The sequence below is a fragment of the Dendrobates tinctorius genome, unplaced genomic scaffold (assembly GCF_039654945.1).
Source record: "Dendrobates tinctorius isolate UK_male_01 unplaced genomic scaffold, ASM3965494v1 ptg000116l, whole genome shotgun sequence".
NCBI lineage: Eukaryota > Metazoa > Chordata > Amphibia > Anura > Dendrobatidae > Dendrobates > Dendrobates tinctorius.
In genome coordinates, this window is record NW_027361784.1 from 27,900,259 (window position 1) to 27,919,556 (window position 19,298).

Consider the following 19,298-nt stretch of genomic DNA (forward strand, 5'->3'; position numbering starts at 1 on the left):
ATGTTTTTAAAGTGCAAAAAACTTTTTTAATAAAGGTTTTAAACCCAATGGGCATTTTTATTAAAAAAAAAAAAATTACAAATCTGTGTAGTGTGGGGTGGAAATACTGCTGGAGGGGCTGCGGGACACTTCGACACTGGGTGTGTGGAGAGAGGACTGGGATCGTGGTGGGGAAGGAACAGTTAGAGGTGAAGGTGTGGAAAAAGCTACAGAATGGGTGGACATGTTGGAGGCAGAAGAGGTGGTGGGCGGTGGAGTGGAGGGTTGGGCAGGGACTGTAGGAGCAGATGATGTTGATGGAAAGTTGTATGGGGAAGGAGTTTGGTACGGGGAAGGAGTTTGGTACGGGGCAGGTTGCTGGAAGTGGGGAGATGTCTGGTACTGGGGAGGTTGCTGGTACTGGTGAGGTTGCTGGTATGTAATAGGAGGGGGAGGATGGAAAGTGGCTGGAGGGGGTGCAGATGTAATAGGAGGGGGAGGATGGAAAGTGGCTGGAGGGGGTGCAGATGTAATAGGAGGGGGAGGATGGAAAGTGGCTGGAGGGGGTGCAGGTGGAGGAACTACACTGGTGGGAGGTGGAGGTTGGGAGGTAACCTGCTGTGGAGCACCGTGGCACGAATGCATTACATGCATCTGCTGGGTAGGAGATAGTGTTGCCATGCGCTCCACAACAGACCTGAAAAAGGTGTGGTTTGGCGAAGATCTTGCTTCTGAATGCATGGTTTGCAGAAGTGTCTTCACCTCCAGAATGCTGGAGTTGATCTGCTGAAAGCCTGCGGAGATTTGCTCTGACAAGACTTTTAGACAGTTCTGGAAAGATGCATTCAGATGCAAGAACTCTTGCGCATAACTCTTTTCCTGACCCCTCTGCCGCTGCCGCCCAGTACCCGCAGGTGTACTAGAGGTGGCAGGGGCAGAAGGGTGGGGTAAAGGGAAAGCGATCTCCTCACCAGCAGCTTCATGTAATGTAGGCGGCCACGATGCTCCTGTGCTGGTGGATGGGACAGATGGGTCGAATGTGTGGGAAGGCTGGGAAGGTGCAGATGTACCGGGGCGGTCGAAGTGTCCCTCTGTGCCGGTCTCCTCAGGGATCGCCTCAGAAGGGTCCAATCGTGCAGGCTCCCGAGTGCTGCTCACCGTGCTGTGGAATAAAGAGAAAAAAAAACAATTAAAATACTGACATGGTATGGCCCTGGCTGAAAAAAAAAAGTTACATCTAACATTTTTTTTCACATGTGGTGTGTAATATTTACCTTCTGGTGAGCATTGTTTCCCGGAGGAACGACAGGGCTTGTGCGTACTTGTACTTGCTCCTGCGTCCTCCAGATCCACTCGGGGCCCGCATCTCTTTATTGAACTCCTTCTTGAAACGATCCCTCACAGACCGCCACCGATTCACAATTCTGTTCCCTGAAACGAGAAAGGAGTGGTTAGTATACAACATCAGTGTTTCACAAACTCCAGTCCTCATGGTCCCCAGGGGTCATGTTTTCAGGATTTCCATAGTAAATAGAAATCCTGAACACATGATCCGTGGGGACCACGAGGACTGGAGTTCGGGAAACACTGGTTTACATCAAGCAACCGGTACTGTATATACTTACGCTCTTTAATCTGGGCCCGAACATCGAGGTCCTCCCAGCGGCCCACAAGGAGCGAACAGATTTCCTCCCAGAGTCGTCGGGTAACGATCAGGTCAGCGTGGCGGCGGTCAGCCATATTCCAGAGCGGCTCCCTTTCTCTGACGAGATCGATGAGGCGGTCCACATCAATCCCTCCATCCTCACCGTCAGAGTCGGGAGCACGCTGTGAAGGCTGTTAAAGAAAAAGACAAAAATAACATAATTAGCCTCCACAAAAGAAATGAAATAAAAAGTGCAAAAAAAAAGCAAAAATATTTATACTTACACGCTGGTGACCGCCGCGTTGCTGTCGCCGACGACCCTGGGAGGCACTGCGAGGACCTCTTGGCCGAGCACCATATTGGGAAGACTAGAGAAAAAAACAAAAAATGTTATGTCTTTGGATGTAGGCATTTGTTTGCTGTGTGTGGTCTGCAGAACGTTGTTTTCTATGTGTTGTGTGTAGTGTGATGTTGTGTTTCTGCGTTTGATGCAAAAAACTTACCAATTGTGAGCCCACTCCAGGTGTCTGTCCACCCCTTCCTTCTTCTTCTGGGAGCTCCTCTTCATCTTGTGATTCCTGTTTTGAAATAAAAGGCAATGAATAGACATATATTACAGAGATGATGGATTTTGGAAATAAAAACTTACCGTCAAACGCTGACGATGCGAGGGAGGGCTCCCAGAAGAAGATGTGCTGTCCTGTTGATGGCCAGACTCCATGGCTGTGGGTATTGCTGCTGCTGTTGCTGCTGCCAGTGATGCCATTTCTGCTGCTGCTGCTGCTGCATCTCTTTGGCGGCTGTTGAATAAAGAGAAACAAAGGGCCAATGAATATCTTGATATTGCATGGCCCTAGTTTGGAGGAATGGGGGATTTGATAATTACCGTCTCTCATCTGCTGCTGGACTCCCCTCCTCAGCATGTTCCATTTGCTGCTCCATTTGTGGTGGTGCTGATGGTGCTGCTGCTGCAGATGTCTGCTGCCTTCTCCTGCTCCTGGTTCTTGGCTTGGGTGGCATGTTGGGTGTGGCTGAGGGTCCCATTGTCTTGCTTTTATATATCTCCTGTGGGCAGAGCTACTGAGCATGCTCAGACCAAAAAACCGGATCCGGCGCATTGCGGCGCTCATAGGCTTTCATTGTGTGAAAAAGCCGGACGCGCCGGATCCGGCGTGTCCGGCTTTTTCGCCGGAGACAAAAAACGTTACAGTAGCCGCTTTTTCCAGACGCCGGATCGCGACACATTGCCGGATCCGGCGAAAACCGGATGAAACGCATGGCCATCCGGCGCGATCCGGCGCAAATGCAAGTCAATTGGGGGGAAAACGGATCCGGCATTGCATTTCGCCGGATCCGGTTTCTGTCAAAAGCGCCGGATCGCGCCTGACGGCGAAAACCTGATGTGTGAAAGAGGCCTTAGGGAATATTTTTTTTTTAATTTATTTAGCGATTTTTTATAAATTATATTTACACTTTTTTTTTTTTTTACTTTATTACACTGTCCTAGGGGGACATCACTGTCATGTGTGAGATCGCTGATCTGACACATCACAGATCGCTGTGACAGATCAGCGATCTGACACAGGCACTGCAGCAGGCTTCCTCATGCCTGCGCTCTGCAGGCAGTGAGGAAGCTGGCTCCCTTCAGGCCCCCAAGGGTCCCCGCCGCCATATTGGATCCGGGGACCTGCAGGGAAGGAGGCCCCCAGAGCAGCGCAGCACATCGCGCTGCGCTGGGGGTCTCAGTGAAGCACGGAGGGAGCCCCCTCCCTGCCGATGCTTCCTTAAACCACAGGAACACTGGCGATCATGTTTGATCGCAGTGTGCCAGGGGATAACGTGCCAGGGGCAGTCCGTGACCACCCCTGACACATAATGCCGGGTGTCAGCTGTGATAATCAGCTGACAGCCGGCCGCGATCAGCGGCGCTCGCCCCCGTGAGCGCCGCTGATCGCTATGACGTACTATCCCGTCCATGGGCATAGGGTCCCGGGTCCCATGGACGAGATAGTACGTCAGATGTCAGGAAGGGGTTAATATACTGATATTAAAATTGGGCAGAACTAATTTAAGCCTATTGGTTTGGCCCTCCACAACAGTCACGGTCACTCATGTGGCCCCTCCAGAAAATGGTGTAGAGGGATCATCCTTATGGTTATTTGCACAAGGAAACATGAAAAGTAATGGAATGAAACTGAAAGGGAGAATATTCAGATTAGATATTAAAAAAAAACTTTTAGGCAGTGAGGGTTATCAATGAATGGAACAGACTGCCATGAGAGGTGGTGAATTCTCCTTCAATGGAAGTCTTCAGAGGCTGGACAGACATCTGTCTGAGATGGTTTATTGAACCCTGCATTGAGCAGGGGGTTGGACACGATGACCCTGGAGGTCCCTTCCAACTCTAACATTCTATGATCCTATGGTTGTTACCTGTGTACCACACAACAAGGAAACCTTACAGGCAAAGTGTCAACCTCATAGTAATTCATCATGCTGTCTTGCTCAGATCAGGAGAGGTGTCGAGCCAGTCCGGGCAGTACGAGCCAGTCCGTGCAGTGCGATGCGATCCTCGCACGAGTTATACGGCCGTTTGACCCTGCCCGTTCACTGTTTGTTGTTAGCATCGAGAGCAGGCATTACATTCCTGTATGGCATCAAACTGATAGCAACCCCCAAAGCCCATAATCTCCAACCCGTATATCACAGGTGTAGCTTAATTTCTTGCAAAAGAGCACAAAAACAAATGAACTGCAAGCAACCTTTTTGCTGTAGCACAAAATAAGTTGACAATTTACTCATTAAAAAAAAAAAAAAGAAAAAGAGAAACCAAAAAGCTTCTTTACTTACTGGAGATTTGGCCTGTGTCCCTTTGAAACCTGTTTAAGAAGAAAAAGTAAGAGAAATAGTCGTAATATCTGATGTACCTACTATATCATGAAGAACACACAGTGGCTGAAGATGAATCGTTATATATAGGGTTTTTTATTGGGCTCGCCTTGCCTTGCTGCCACCTGCTTGTCATGCAGAGTGTGGGAAGACCAAGTGCAACACGAGGGGAAGAGGGAAAGGAAGCCTAAATGCTAGAGAAAGGAGGAGTGGAGACCCTTAGGCTGATCTAACAGCACCCTGCCTCCTCTACCATCCCTATATTGGTTCCACACCAATCTTCGAGCAGGAACCTAAGCCCGGTATATCCCAAGAGCTAGGTCCTGAATAGGGAAGGGGGGGAGGAGCACTGGTCAGTCCCCACTGTACACTAAAGAGAAGAAGGGAGACAAACAATCGGGAAGCAACTCAGTTTGAGCAGACTCAGAGAGGTAACACCAAACATCCTCCTCCAACAGCACCAGAGAGGAAGTAAGCTGACTAATATAGCTCCAAGCCTTCACAAGGGTAAATGTAACTCTCTGAAGCAGACTGCTAGTCTATAAACACCCAGGTCCAGGTGTGTCAATTAGAGCAGGATGGTGGTTGCCACAGGGTCCAAAAGTCAGAAGGATTAAGAAGGCGTCTGCAATGTCAAACGCAGAGACCTTCCGCAGCCAGATGCAGAGCGACTGTTTGCAGCATCTGACACACCAGTGACACTACTATTACTCTCTGAAATGCTGCTTCCTGACCTCTGAGGCTTTCTGTGTTTTAGGAGAGAAGAGCAGCACAACTCTTCAGCCATTTGCCTCCCACTTGTCGTGGGGAACACATGTTCAGTTCACAAGAAAGTGTATAGAACCCAACCCAGGCTAACATTTCACTTGTCAGCTCCTCTATGGCACGGGAGATCTTTATTAAGATGAATGTTGTGATTTAAAATAAAAAAAATAACCTTTCAGCCACACGTAAACAATATAGACTCAAGCATCCATACTGAAATCATCCCATAGGTCTAGTGCTGTACAAATTCCGTGCAGGAAGTATTAACTAATCCATATGGCAATCAGTTTCTAGAATGCAGCATAGGAGGGGACTGGGGTATTATTTTTAATGCCATAATGTTAGTAAGTACTGCAATCAAATAGGTCATTTATATATCAATTTATTAAATGTAATTCTCAGAAAAGCTTCTTAACTATTCATTTTCAATTCAGGGACACAGGATCGGCAGCTTTAATGTATTCATATACTTCAATGTTTGCGCTGACTAACCTGAAGTCTGCGGTTCCACAAGGTTTAGGTAGAAATGCTGCTTTCGGTTTGCCCGATCTTTGGTATGAAACTGATCCAAAGCCAGGCAGGCCTAAGGACAACATAATAAGAAATATATTTAAATATCTCCTAAGCATATGTCCTGGCTACAATCCACAACAATTACAAAATACCCCTGCAAAAATATATCCCTAAATGAGATATGTAATTACTCTGTTTCAGTTTTTGCTAATTCTTCTCAGACAATTCTTTCTCAGGCAGTTGTAACTATGTGTTGGTTGTAAACTGAATATTTTGGTGCTTTTTCTTTCCCTCTGTTAATCCCTGAAATGTACGTTTACTCTCTCTATTATTGCTCTTCCTGGGGAGATTTAAGAGCTGTACTGTGTGTAAGAAGATGAGACAAGACGGAATTAGTGGTGTGAGGTGCCCTTGAAGGCGGAACTATCAGGGCTGTCACCACTGTTGGCGGGGGAGTTTTCCTCTGAAAGGGGGAGACCTTTCTGTCAGACAGCAGGGGGTGCGGGGTACAAAAGGAGTCCTGGGCGCGGGAACAGGGCAGACTTGGCGGGAAGGCACCAGGAGAAAGTTGACTCCCTCTCCGCTGCTTTTACTGACAACTCCACTACTCCCAGACCTCCGTGTGCTGATCTTGAGACTTCTCGTGATGCTATTCTGTTACCGTCTGTACCAGCACCATTGCATACCCTTGTTTTGCTTGAGATACCTGAACAACTAGAGACTACTCCGAGAGACTGCGGGTTGTTGCGGATTGTACACGTGCTCACGACCCGTGCCCGGCGCCATTCCCGAGACATTCACACAAAGAACTGTTTCCACGATCCAGAGTACAAAAGGCAAGCAAGACTGGATCCATCGGCACTGTCGGGTGGCAGTGTTAGTCGTTTTTTCATAGCAGAGCCAGAGACTTTGTGCATCGTTGGAGACGCCGCCGGGAGATATTCCAGACTTCCCCTTGCCAGAACTGCAACCGATAAGTGTCCCGCTTATTTTGTATATTCTTTCGCTATTTCCTTTTCCTCCCTACGTGGAGTATCACTTGTTCTTGATTGTTCAGTAAATCCTGATTAAACCCTTCTCTGTCTCCTGTTACTCACTGCATCCAACAAACTGTTTGCTCCTTACACATGAGCCAATCAGATGTGTTATCCCGGCTCCTTTCCTCCTCCAAAAGGGTTCCATATGCAGATGATACTCTTTATTTTAGGTGTAACTGCTCTTTAAAGGGAACCCATCACATACCCCAAAATATGGCAACATATCTTAACTCCTTCCTGAACTCTAATAAGTTTTTTTTTAATGAAAATGTCCCCATTCCTCTCCTAAGACCCCCCTTGTTTTGTCACACAATACAACTGATCCAGCAGTGTGATCTCACACGATCAGGAGACCATCTGATAGCATCTTCTGTACCCCCTTTGTGACTACTTCTGCATCGTGTGACTTCTGACATGGTTTTTTGTATCTGTCAAAGGGTATTCATAAACTAGGATAGAAGTTCCCCAGGACTCACATCCAAAGATGATATATCATATTTTTTTATTTGATAGGTTAAAAAAGAGGAAATACAACGCGTTTCGGATACAGTGTATATCCTTCATCAGGTATCATAAAAACACAGTACAAATCCTATCATAGGGTTTGTACTGTGTTTTTATGATACCTGATGAAGGATATACACTGTATCCGAAGCACGTTGTATCTCCTCTTTTTTAACCTATCAAATAAAAAAAATATGAAATATCATCTTTGGATGTGAGTGCTGGGAAGCGCTGCCATTCATGGGCTGGATGTGCCTTTCTTGATTTACTCATCCTGTGTGAGCCTGAATCTGGCTCTTTCACTTGGATCCACTCGAGGCAAGCTGCAAGCCCTGTCTATTGAAAAGTATCCCAGAAGGAAGGATCTTTGAGAATACACATTCTAAAGCCATATTAGTCTTCTATCAGGTGAGTGCATAAAATTGTGCACCCTTTAAAGATTACAATATTGTTTTTACACACTTAGGGCGCCGCGATTTGTCTGTTCTTCTCTCTCAAACAGGGTTTTTTTTGCATTTAGCATAGATGTTGTAAGCAACAGCTGAAGGGCATAGGCTCCGGAATAGAAACTGCAGACAGCAGCAGAGGGGATACAAAGGCCAGGACAGATGTGGCAAACAGCAAAAGAGGGATATAGAAGCTGTATCGGTAACTGCAAGTAGCAGAAGAAGGAATACAGAGGCCAGGAAAGATGCCAAAAGCAACAAGAGAGGGATACAGAAGCTGGAGTAGACACTGCAAGCAGTTGCAGTGGGGATACAGAATACCGGATAAATGTTGCTGTGGGCTGTCAGTGCCTCAGCTAAGACAAATATACTGCTCAAAAAACTAAAGGGAACACTATTCCATTTGCAACAGGCTGTTTGTGTTCCCTTTACTTCTTTGAGCAGTATATTTTGAGTCCCCTAACTCGTGAACTGATATCATTGCCCAAGTCCCTTCCACAAGTCCAGTATTGAATCTCTGACCCTTTTTTTTCCAGCAAAAATTGTAACAAAAATTGTAAAAATAAAGTTATATAGTGTTTTATAGTATTCTTTTTTCCCTATCCCTTAACCTAGCAGTAAATCTATCCATAAACCTAGCCTTAACCCTAAACCTACACCTAACCTTAGCCCTATCCCTATTGGCTGCTCAGTTCCGTCAGCTCTGTTGCTGCCTATTTCATTATACCGAGCTTTCTCATCTCAGTCACTGATTAAGACCAGAGGGGACACTAGACATATGACATTCTGCAGGTGCTTCTGTTTGTGGCCTCTGTCTCCGCTCCTTGATCCTCTTTGCACGACTATCAGAAGGTAGTTGGTTCCAGGAGTCGGGACCGGAGCTGGTGAATCTATTCTGACATTGTGCACTTTTATTGACAGAGTGGCTCAGTTCTAGCCCTTGTGACACAGAGCTGTTGAGACCATCGAGTTGTTTAAATTAATTTACAACCTGGCCACCAAATCAATAGGGAAAATGGAAACAATTATACATTTCCAGGAGGAACAACAGAAAACTGGCACAATAAAAAGTCGGAAAGTGAAGGAAAGCAGATCCTAATTAACATCCACTGGTTAAATGGAGTAAGTGAATCTATGTCCCTGAGGAGACAAAAGTCTTTGTAATGGGGCAGAAATGAAACAGGGACATATGAAAAAGTAAGATGAGGGTGGAATACCGATTACATAAGGGTAATATCTACAGCGCAGGATGTCATTTCCATTCTAACCTCATATAAACTGGAAGTGTGGGTAGAAAATGTACATACACAAATAGCATAATGCAGGGATTAATGTAAAGTTATATATGTAAGCAACTAAAGGCACGCAACTTACAGAGAAAATGAGAGAAAATTAGATTAATTCATGATGGTGGAGGATATGGGATAACTGGAGGAGTAAAGTAATCTGACAAAGTATAGTTAGCAGCAACATACAACAGGAGACGGCCGATGACGCTATTGTACGGACTTCTTTATGTTTCCACACAATATATAAAACTATTAAGATAAATACATAAAGTACAATAAGTATAGGGTTACAGAAAGGTCATTTCTGGAGTTTTTCTATGCAGAATATTATCAATAATTCACTTTCTCCAGGTAAATATGGCTACGGCTAGGGTTGGGGTCCAGCCTTTGCAGGTTTCAAATGACAAATCTGCCTAGTTATTTAGTGATACATCTCTCTGCGTGTGAGTACGGTATATACATTTGTGCGTTTGTGCTGGGTATATACATGTGTGTGTACTGTGTGTATATACATGAGTGTGTTTGAGCATGAATTTGTGTACACATTCTGCCAGAGGTGCATGGCACCTGTAAGATTACTAATATAGTAACTGGTGTGTGCTGTTTAATGAATTAGGTGCATTTTACTCCAGCGGCCCTGTTCATTAAAGGAGTCCGGTCAAAACTGATAAGTCTGCAACCACTCTGTGTAACTGCAGACTTATGAATCCCCTCAGCGCATGCACTGTGCATTGCAGGACTTTGCTGTTTGCAATCATGGGACCGGAGGGTATGTATAAGTTATGACCCCCCAGTCAGTGTGCGCTGCCTTGCTCCATACACTTGTGTAGAGCAAAAGCCGCGCCCCTTCTAGTGACGTGGCCGGCCAGTGCGTGTGTCCAATTAGAGGTCTAAGCCTCGTACCATACAAATGTATGGAGAGTGAGGCCATGTCAAATGGCCGGGGTTATATATAACTCATACATACCCTCCGGTCTCGGGTCTGAAACCGGAAGAATCCCCGCAGTGCACGCACTGTGGATTCACAAGTCTGCAGTCACACGGAGTGTCTACAAAATTATCGGCTTTGACCAGACAACCCTTTTAAGACTGGCCTGCAAAATGCCGGTCTTAAGGAATCAGGGACACGGTTCTCATTAGCTATCATGCAAAGTGTAGGAAAGACTAAATGCAACACAAAGGGATGAAGTGAAGGGAACTCAACACTAGGGAAGGGGGGAGTGGAGACCCCTCGGCAGATCTAAACGTCACCCTGTCTGCCCTAAGCATCCCTATATAGTTTCCATACCTATGAAAGAGCCTGACCCTAGCGATAAGCCCTTCATTTAGAAGGACAGGATATACACTAGTCAATCCCCACTCCCACTAAAGACAGATAGGATACACAAACAAGGGGAACACTTAGCTCCAGTAAACTCAGAGAGAAACACAGACATCCTCCAAACACCAAAGAGGAAGATAGCCAACTGGCAACTCCCAGAAGCAAGCTGGGAGTTATAAACACCCCAGTCCAGGTGTGTCAACTAGAGCTGGGGGAAAGCTGCCACTGGGTCCTACAGTCAGAAGGACCAGGAGAAGTCAGCAAAGCAAACTCCTGAGACCTTCTGCAGTCAGATGCAGAGTGACGGTCTGCAGCCTCTGACACACCCGTGACATTAGCATATCGCAAGGTGTAAACAGGAGATGTACTGCTGATAACATGATATGTATGGGGACAGTCTTTCGACCATGATGTCCTTCTCCAGTGATTGCTCTCTTCACATGATGTGTCTAAAGTAGGCAAGTCGTAGCTTGGTGATCTTTGCTTCAACTGATATGTCTGGCTTGATTTGTTCCAAAATTGAATTTTTTGTTCTTCTTGAAATCCATCAGGGGCGGGCTGGGCCGGGTGGCAGGGAGGCATATGCCCTCCGGGCCGCTCCCCCAGGCGCACACGTGGGCCGGAAGCTTTCTCTGAGCTGTGCATAGCTGTCTTACCTTGACAGCTGCGCAGCTCCGACTCTCTCCCTCCGCCCTCCCTGGACTTCTGGTCATGTGACATGGCTGTAGCTAGAATGTAGGGGCTCCTTGCAGGTCCTGACTACAGCCCATACATTCTAGCTGTCTCAGTAGTGAATGTGCTAGGCTGTATGGGCTGCAGTCAGTTCCTCTCAGCAGCCCATACAGTCTAGCTGATTCACTGCTGAAAATGATACAACCTATGGGCTCCTTCCAGGTACAGCGTCTGACATGACAAGAGGAGCTGCAGCTGTGCCTGCTGTAAGTATGAAAAATGTTTTTTTGTTTCTTTATCAAATGAATTAAATGGGTGAGGGGGCTGCAAATGATGAAAGGCGGGCTGCCAATGGTGGAGGGGGCTGCAAATGAAGAAAGGGGGGCTGCCAATGGTGGAGGGGGGCTGCAAATGAAGGATGGGGCTGCAAATAATGAAGGGGGGCTGCAAATGATGGAGGGGGCTGCAAATGGTGGAGGGGGCTGCAAATGATGGAGGGGGCCGCAAATAATGGAGGGGGGCTGCAAATGATGGAGGGGGCTGCCAATGATGGAGGAGGTGCTGGAAATGATGGAGGGGGCTGCAAATGATGGAGGGGGCTGCAAATGATGGAGGGGGTGCTGGAAATGATAAAGTGGGTCTACAAATGATGAAGGGGGCTGCCAATGATGGAGGAGGTGCTGGAAATGATGGAGGGGGCTGCAAATAAAGGAGGGGGCTGCAAATGATGGAGGGGGTGCTGGAAATGATGGAGGGGCTGCAAATGATGGAGGGGGGGCTGGAAATGATGGAGCGGGCCTGCAAATGATAGAGGAGGTTGCAAATGATGGAGGGGGTGCTGGAAATGATGGAGCAGGCCAGCAAATGATGGAGGGGGTGCTGGAAATGATGGAGGGGAGCTGGAAATGACAGTGGGGCTGCAAATGATAGAGGGGGCTGCCAATCATGGAGGGGGGCTGCAGTGCAAATGATGGAGGGGGGTGCTGCCAATGATGGAGGGGGGTGCTGCCAATGATGGAGGGGGTGCTGTAAATGATGGAGGGGGTGCTGAAAATGATGGAGCAGGCCTGCAAATGATGGAGGGGGTGCTGGAAATGATGGAGCAGGCCTGCAAATGATGGAGGGGGTGCTGGAAATGATGGAGCGGGTGCTGGAAATGATGGATGGTGTGCTGGAAATGATGGAGGGGGGCTGCAAATGATGGTGGGGGTGCTGGAAATGATGGAGCGGGTGCTGGAAATGATGGAGGGGGTGCTGAAAATGATGGAGGGGCCTGCAAATGATGGAGGGGCCTGCAAATGATGGAGGGGGCTGCAAATGATGGAGGGGGTGCTGGAAATGATGGAGCAGGCCTGCAAATGATGGAGCGGGTGCTGGAAATGATGAAGGGGGTGCTGGAAATGATGGAGGGGGCTGCAAATAATGGAGGGGGGCTGCAAATGATGGAGGGGTGCTGGAATTGATGGAGCAGGCCTGCAAATGATGGAGCGGGTGCTGGAAATGATGGAGGGGGTGCTGGAAATGATGGAGGGGGCTGCAAATGATGGAGGGGGTGCTGCAAATGATGCAGGAGGCTGCAAATGATGGAGGGGGTGCTGCAAATGATGCAGGAGGCTGCAAATGATGGAGGGGTGCTGGAAATGATGCAGGGGGCTGCAAATGATGGAGGGGGCTGCAAATAATGGAGGGGGCTGCAAATGATGGAGGAGGTGCTGGAAATGATGGAGGGGTGCTGGAAATGATGGAGCAGGCCTCCAAATGATGGAGGGGGTGCTGGAAATGATGGAGCGGGTGCTGGAAATGATGGATGGCGTGCTGGAAATGATGGAGGAGGGCTGCAAATGATGGAGGAGGTGCTGGAAATGATGGAGCGGGTGCTGGAAATGATGGAGGGGGTGCTGGAAATGATGGAGGGGCCTGCAAATGATGGAGGGGGGGGCTGGAAATGATGGAGCGGGCCTGCAAATGATAGAGGAGGTTGCAAATGATGGAGGGGGTGCTGGAAATGATGGAGCAGGCCAGCAAATGATGGAGGGGGTGCTGGAAATGATGGAGGGGAGCTGGAAATGACAGTGGGGCTGCAAATGATAGAGGGGGCTGCCAATCATGGAGGGGGGCTGCAGTGCAAATGATGGAGGGGGGTGCTGCCAATGATGGAGGGGGTGCTGTAAATGATGGAGGGGGTGCTGAAAATGATGGAGCAGGCCTGCAAATGATGGAGGGAGTGCTGCCAATGATGGAGGGGGGTGCTGCCAATGATGGAGGGGGTGCTGCAAATGATGGAGGGGGTGCTGCAGTGCAAATGATGGAGGGGGTGCTGCCAATGATAACAGCGGGGCTGCCAATGATGGAGGGATACAAATGATGGAGGGGGTGCTGAAAATGATGAAAGGGGGGATGCAAATGATGGAAGGGGCTGCAAATGACGGAGGGGGGCTGCATATGATGATGTGAGGGAGGGGATAGGGGACTGCACATGAACGAAATGGGACTGCTCATGAAATGGGGGGAGAATGGGGGACTGTAAATGATGAAGTGAGGGGGTAAGGGGGACTGCAAATGAAGAGAGGGGGGAAGGGGGACAGCGAATGATGAAGTGAGGGGGACTGCAAATGATGAAATGAGGGAAAGGGACAGCAATTGAATTGAAGGTGGGGGATGGGAAGAACAAATGAGAACCTGGGGGAGAGCAAATAATGAATTTTCAGGGTGATGGGAGTAAATGATGTATTGAATGTGGGGTAGAGCAGTTGATAATGAATAGAGGGTGGGAGAGAAATACATGTCATTGAACTGGGGCGGAAGGGGCATATAAATATAATGAATTGGGGGAGCGGGAGGCACATAATGGGGGACATTGAGGATGCAGTGACTGGTATTGAATTGGAGGAAGAGTACAGGGGCTAATTAATGTATATATTTATTAGGTGGGGAAATTGCTATTTATTGTTGGTGAGGGCGCAGCGGTGAATTATAATTTATATTTGGAATGTGGATTATTATATATTAATGGTGGGTGCACGTCTGTATTTAGATGTGTAGTGTAGAAGAAAGGGGAAAAATGGGGAATGTGCTCTGGAAGCCGTGCTCAAGGTAACTTTAATAATAATAATAATAATAATACATTTTATTTCTATAGCGCCGACATATTCCGCAGCACTTTACATTTCAGAGGGGACTTGTACAGACGATAGACATTACAGCATAACAATAATCACATAGATCATAACAGATACCAAGAGGAATGAGGGCCCCTGCTCGCAAGCTTACAATCTATGAGGGAAAAAGGGGAGACACGAAAGGTGGGTGGTAACAATTGCCCTGATTCTTTGGACCAGCCATAATGTTAAGTGTATAACAGTACAGACACAGAAGGCTAATGGATGCATAAAGCATGTGGGAACATGATACGGGGAACCTGATTATGGTAAAACTTTTGACTGTGCCACACAGGGATAGTTAGGTTAATGTGTTGAGGCGGTAGGCCAGTCTGAATAAATGAGTTTTCAGGGCACGCTTAAAATTGTAGGGATTGGGGACTATTCGTATTGACCTGGGAAGTGCATTCCAAAGAATTGTCGCAGCACGTGTAAAGTCTTGGAGACGGGAGTATGAGGTTCTGATTATTGAGGATGCTAACCTCAGGTCATCAGCAGAACGGAGGGCACGGGTAGGGTGGTAGACTGAAACAAGGGAGGAGATGTAGGGTGGTGCTGAGCCATGGAGTGCTTTGTGGGTGAGGGCAATAAGTTTGTACTGGATTCTGGAGTGGATGGGTAGCCAGTGTAAGGACTGGCATAAGGTAGAGGCATCGGTGTAACGATTGGCGAGGAATATGATCCTGGCTGCAGCATTCAAGACAGATTGGAGGGGGGAAAGTTTGGTAAGAGGGAGACCGATTAGAAGAGAGTTACAGTAGTCCAGACGAGACTGAATAAGAGAAATAGTAAGAATTTTGCAGAGTCAAAGGTAAGAAAAGGTCGAAATCTAGAAATGTTTTTGAGATGCAGATAACAAGAGCGAGCCAGTGATTGGATGTGGGGGGTGAATGAAAGCTCGGAGTCAAGTATGACCCCAAGACAGCGGGCATGTTACTGGGGAATAATAGTGGAACCACACACAGAAATGGCAGTGTCGGGTATAGGTGCATTAGTTGAGGGAGGAAACACAAGGAGTTCAGTCTTTGACAGGTTCAGTTTCAGATATAGTGAGGACATGATGTTAGACACAGCGTTTAGACAATCGCCGGTGTTTTCTAGAAAGGCTGGCGTGATGTCAGGAGAAGAAGCGTATAATTGGGTGTCATCACCATAGAGACGGTACTGGAAACCAAATCTACTGATTGTTTGACCAATAGGGGCAGTGTACAAGGACAAGAGGAGGGGGCCTAGAACCAATCCTTGAGGAACCCCAACAGTAAGGGGAAAGTGAGAGGAGGAGGAGCCAGCCAAAGATACAGTAAAGGAGCGGTCAGAGAGATAGGAGGAGAACCAGGAGAGAATGGTGTCCTTGAGGCCAATGGAACGGAGCATAGTGAGGAGGAGCTGATGATCCACAGTGTCGAATGCTGCAGCGAGATCCAAGAGAATTAGCATGGAGTAGTGACCATTTGATTTAGCTGTTAGTAGATCATTAGAGACTTTAGTGAGGGCAGTTTCAGAGTGTAAAGAGCGGAAACCGGATTGGAGAGGGTCGACAGGAGAGTTATCAAAGAGATAGCGGATAAGACGGGAGTGAACCAGGCGTTCCAGGAGTTTAGAGATGAAGGGAAGATTAGAGACAGGTCTATAGTTAGCGGCACAGTTTTGGTCGAGGGATGGTTTTTTAAGTAGTGGATGTATGATGGCATGCTTAAATGAGGAGGGAAAGATACCAGAAGAGAGAGAGAGGTTAAATATGTTAGTTAGGTGAGGGGTGACAGCAGGGGAAAGGGACTGGAGCAGATGTGACGGAAATGGGTCACTGGTGCAAGTGGTTGGGCGAGAAGATGCAAGGAGCCTGCTTACTTCTTCTTCTGTGACTGGTTCAAAATCAGAGAGTGAGCTAGATGCAGTGGGGGAGGGAGGACAGTGCATGGTATGAGGTGATTGGGAGATAATTTCCTGTCGAATCTGGTCAATTTTTTCTTTGAAGTAATTGGCCAGATCGTCAGCTCGGTGCTCCGTGGTTGGGGCCTGTACTCTTGGCTTGAGTAGAGAATGAAAAGTGTCAAAGAGACGAGACAAGGTAACTTTGTGTTATTTTATGCAGAGACGAGTCCTGGCTGAAAGAAATGATGGCGGTCTGCCCTGCATAAAAAAGAAAAGCAAAGATGAGGGACATCAGCTGGAGACGTCACTGGTGAGTCAGTATGCTACCTGTACACTGACACCATACACTATAACCTGTGAACTATATACAGAGCTTCTGTGTATAATGTCACAGGTAAGCACTGTATTACCTGGACACAGACACTGTATACAGAGCTCCTGTGTATAATGTCACTGATGAGCTCTGTATTACCTGTACACTATATACAAAGCTCCTGTGTTTAATGGCATTAGTGTTGTGTATTTTTTTATAAATGATCTGTATTGTAGCATTCGGTCACTATATGGTGGTAGTATGAGATCTGGTTATGGTGTGGCGGTATTTCTCCCTGTATGTGGTATTATTTGGCACTTTGTGATGGTAATATGTGGTCTGGTCATGGTATGGAGGTATTTGTTCCTTATATATGGTATTATTCGTTCGCTATGTGGTGGTAATATATGGTCTGGTCATGGTGTGACAGTTTTTGTCCCTTGTATGTGGTATTAATGGTCATTCTAAAAAATATATGCGACTCATTTCCTTAAAGAAAAATAAATAAAAATAAACCTAAAAAGAGTATTGGATATTTTAGGAAATGTTTATTACGTAAGAGTAGAATATGGCCCGGCCAAAAGAGTCTACCTTGTTGTGGTGGTGGCTTAAAAATTCTTTTGGCCAAAACAAAAGCTGCTGGTTATGTATGTGATCTGGTGTTTGCTGGGAACTGTTAGTAGATTGGTGAGGACATGGTGTAGAAGATGAGTTTTTCCAAGAGCGGGCGATGGTACTGTGGCAGGCTCGAGGTGTGGAGGCAGAACTGGGGTGGAGCCTGGGTGGTGTCTCAAGGGTCCCGAAAATTTTGCCAGTATGGGGCCCCGAAATTCCTAGTGGTAGCCCTGACTGTAATCATGTATGTGTTCTGCAGGACTGGTATCTACCAATATACGGTTCCTGTAAGGTGGGACTAGTGTTCTTTTTAGTAGCTTTTGTTTTTTTTATTTATTTAGTAACAGCGTAATGTGTTTCGGTCATTATGTAGTAGAAGGTGTATGGTGGTGTCATTGGTCTGATTAGAGTGTTTTGTTATGTAGAGGTAATGGTCATATTATATTATGCATTCGCGGTGTGGTGGTGATGGTAGTAGGCATTGTGCAGACGTATTGTTTTGGCCTTTTATAGTAGTAATATTGAACATATTGGTCTTTGCATTGTGTGTTTTTGGGTAGCAACAGTGGTATACTGTAATTATATATACATGCTATTTTAAATGGCTAAAGGTTGGTATTATGGGGAGACATGCTTTTTGGGGCTTGGGCCCTTGAGCTTTAAGGACCCTGGCAATGCCCCTGCCATATTGTGTGTTCAAATGTCCGTGTTTCTGGTGTTGTATGTTTGTAAGTAAGCTCAGTTATGGTACCATATCTAAGCAGTAACCTTGGTTCTGATACTGTATTGATGTAGTAATCTAGATTCTGGTACAATATGTATACCATAAGCTTGGTTCTGTTTCTGTATCTTGTAGTAGACATAGTAAGCTCTGTTCTGCTTCCTTATCTCTCTAGTAAGCTTGGTTCTGCTCCCATATCTCTGGAGTAAGCTTGCTTCTGCTCCCATATCTCTGTAGTAAGTTTGATTCTGCTCCCTTATCTCTGTTGTAAACTCGGTTCTGCTCCCTTATCTCTGTAGTAAGCTCGGTTCTACTCCTTTATTTCTGTAGTAAGCTTGGTTCTGCTTCCATAGCTCTGTAGTAAGCTTGGTTCTGCTTCCATATCTCTGTAGTCAGCTTGCTTCTGTTACAGTATCTATGTAGGCAGCAAGCTTGGTTCTGCTCCCATATCTCTGTAGTAAGCTCTGTTCTGCTCCCATATCTCTGTAGTAAGCTCCACTTTTCCCATTTCTCTGTAGTAAGCTTGGTTCTGCTCCCATATCTCTGTAGTAAGCTCCAGTCAGTTTCCTTGTCTACGTAGCAATCTTGGTTCCGGTCTCGTGTCTATGTAGTCAGCTTGCTTCTGTTACAGTATCTATGTAGGCAGCAAACTTGGTTCTGCTCCCATATATATGCAGCTAGCTCTGTTCTGTTCCCACATCTATGTACCAGACTGTTATTAAAGCCTGTTATCTCTGCTGCTTTAATACAGCGGCCAGAGATAAGCAGGGCAAAAGCACCGCAACTGGAGGGCCACTGGCTTGTGATTGCCCCCCAGGCTGAAAAGTGCCAGCCAGCCCCTGAAATCCATGGTACTGATAACTTCCTTCTATACTGCACCATATTTCAAGGACGTTGATTCTTCTTCTGTCTTTTTTCTTTATGTTTAAGTTTCACATTCATTTGTTACCACAGAAAAGACCAAACTATGTACGAGTTGTGTTTTCATCACCAGTGAAATGTTCCTTGATTTGAAGACCTTGTCCAGTGACTTTACTGTTGATTTGCCCATAGCTATTCTCCTATTGGCTTCCGGTGTCATCACTCCACCTTGAGTGATCATCGATCTCAGTAGGTTGAAGTTCTAGTTCGCCGCTATCCATCTCAAATGTGTCCCATTCGTACCTGACAGTAGTTAATATCTTTGTCATCTTTGTATTGAGTTATTTGAGCATTCCACCTTGACACTCCTAATAAGTCTGTCATTCCATCTGTGCTTTTTTCTATGGATTGATACAAAGTAAATTTTAGCAGTAAAAAAACCTGCAGCGACAAAAATTGCACCAAATCAGGTTACTTTTGTCCTGCAGATTTAATTCTGTGGATTGCAAAGGGTGAAATCTATGGTAAGAACCTACAGAATAAATTGACGAGCTGCGGATTAAAAATCTGCACTGCAGGTCAATTTAGGCTAGATTTTTGTATGCAGTGTGTGGATGGGATTTGGGAAAAGCTCATCAACAATGCAACTACCGTAATAGGCTGCAAATTCACCATGCAGAAAAACTTGCAGTGTATTC

The 19,298-nt window shown here is 46.5% G+C and overlaps 1 protein-coding gene across 1 annotated transcript in view; it reads right to left on the reverse strand.

Moving 5' to 3' along the window:
- LOC141101197 (uncharacterized) overlaps positions 1-19,298 on the reverse strand; it is a 259,136-nt gene that overhangs the window by 205,798 nt on the left and 34,040 nt on the right. The window contains exons 7-8 of the mRNA XM_073590063.1: positions 5,771-5,861; positions 4,475-4,503 (exon numbers count right to left, since the gene is read on the reverse strand). Coding sequence (XP_073446164.1) covers positions 4,475-4,503; positions 5,771-5,861 — 120 coding nt within the window. The remainder of the gene's footprint in view (positions 1-4,474; positions 4,504-5,770; positions 5,862-19,298) is intronic.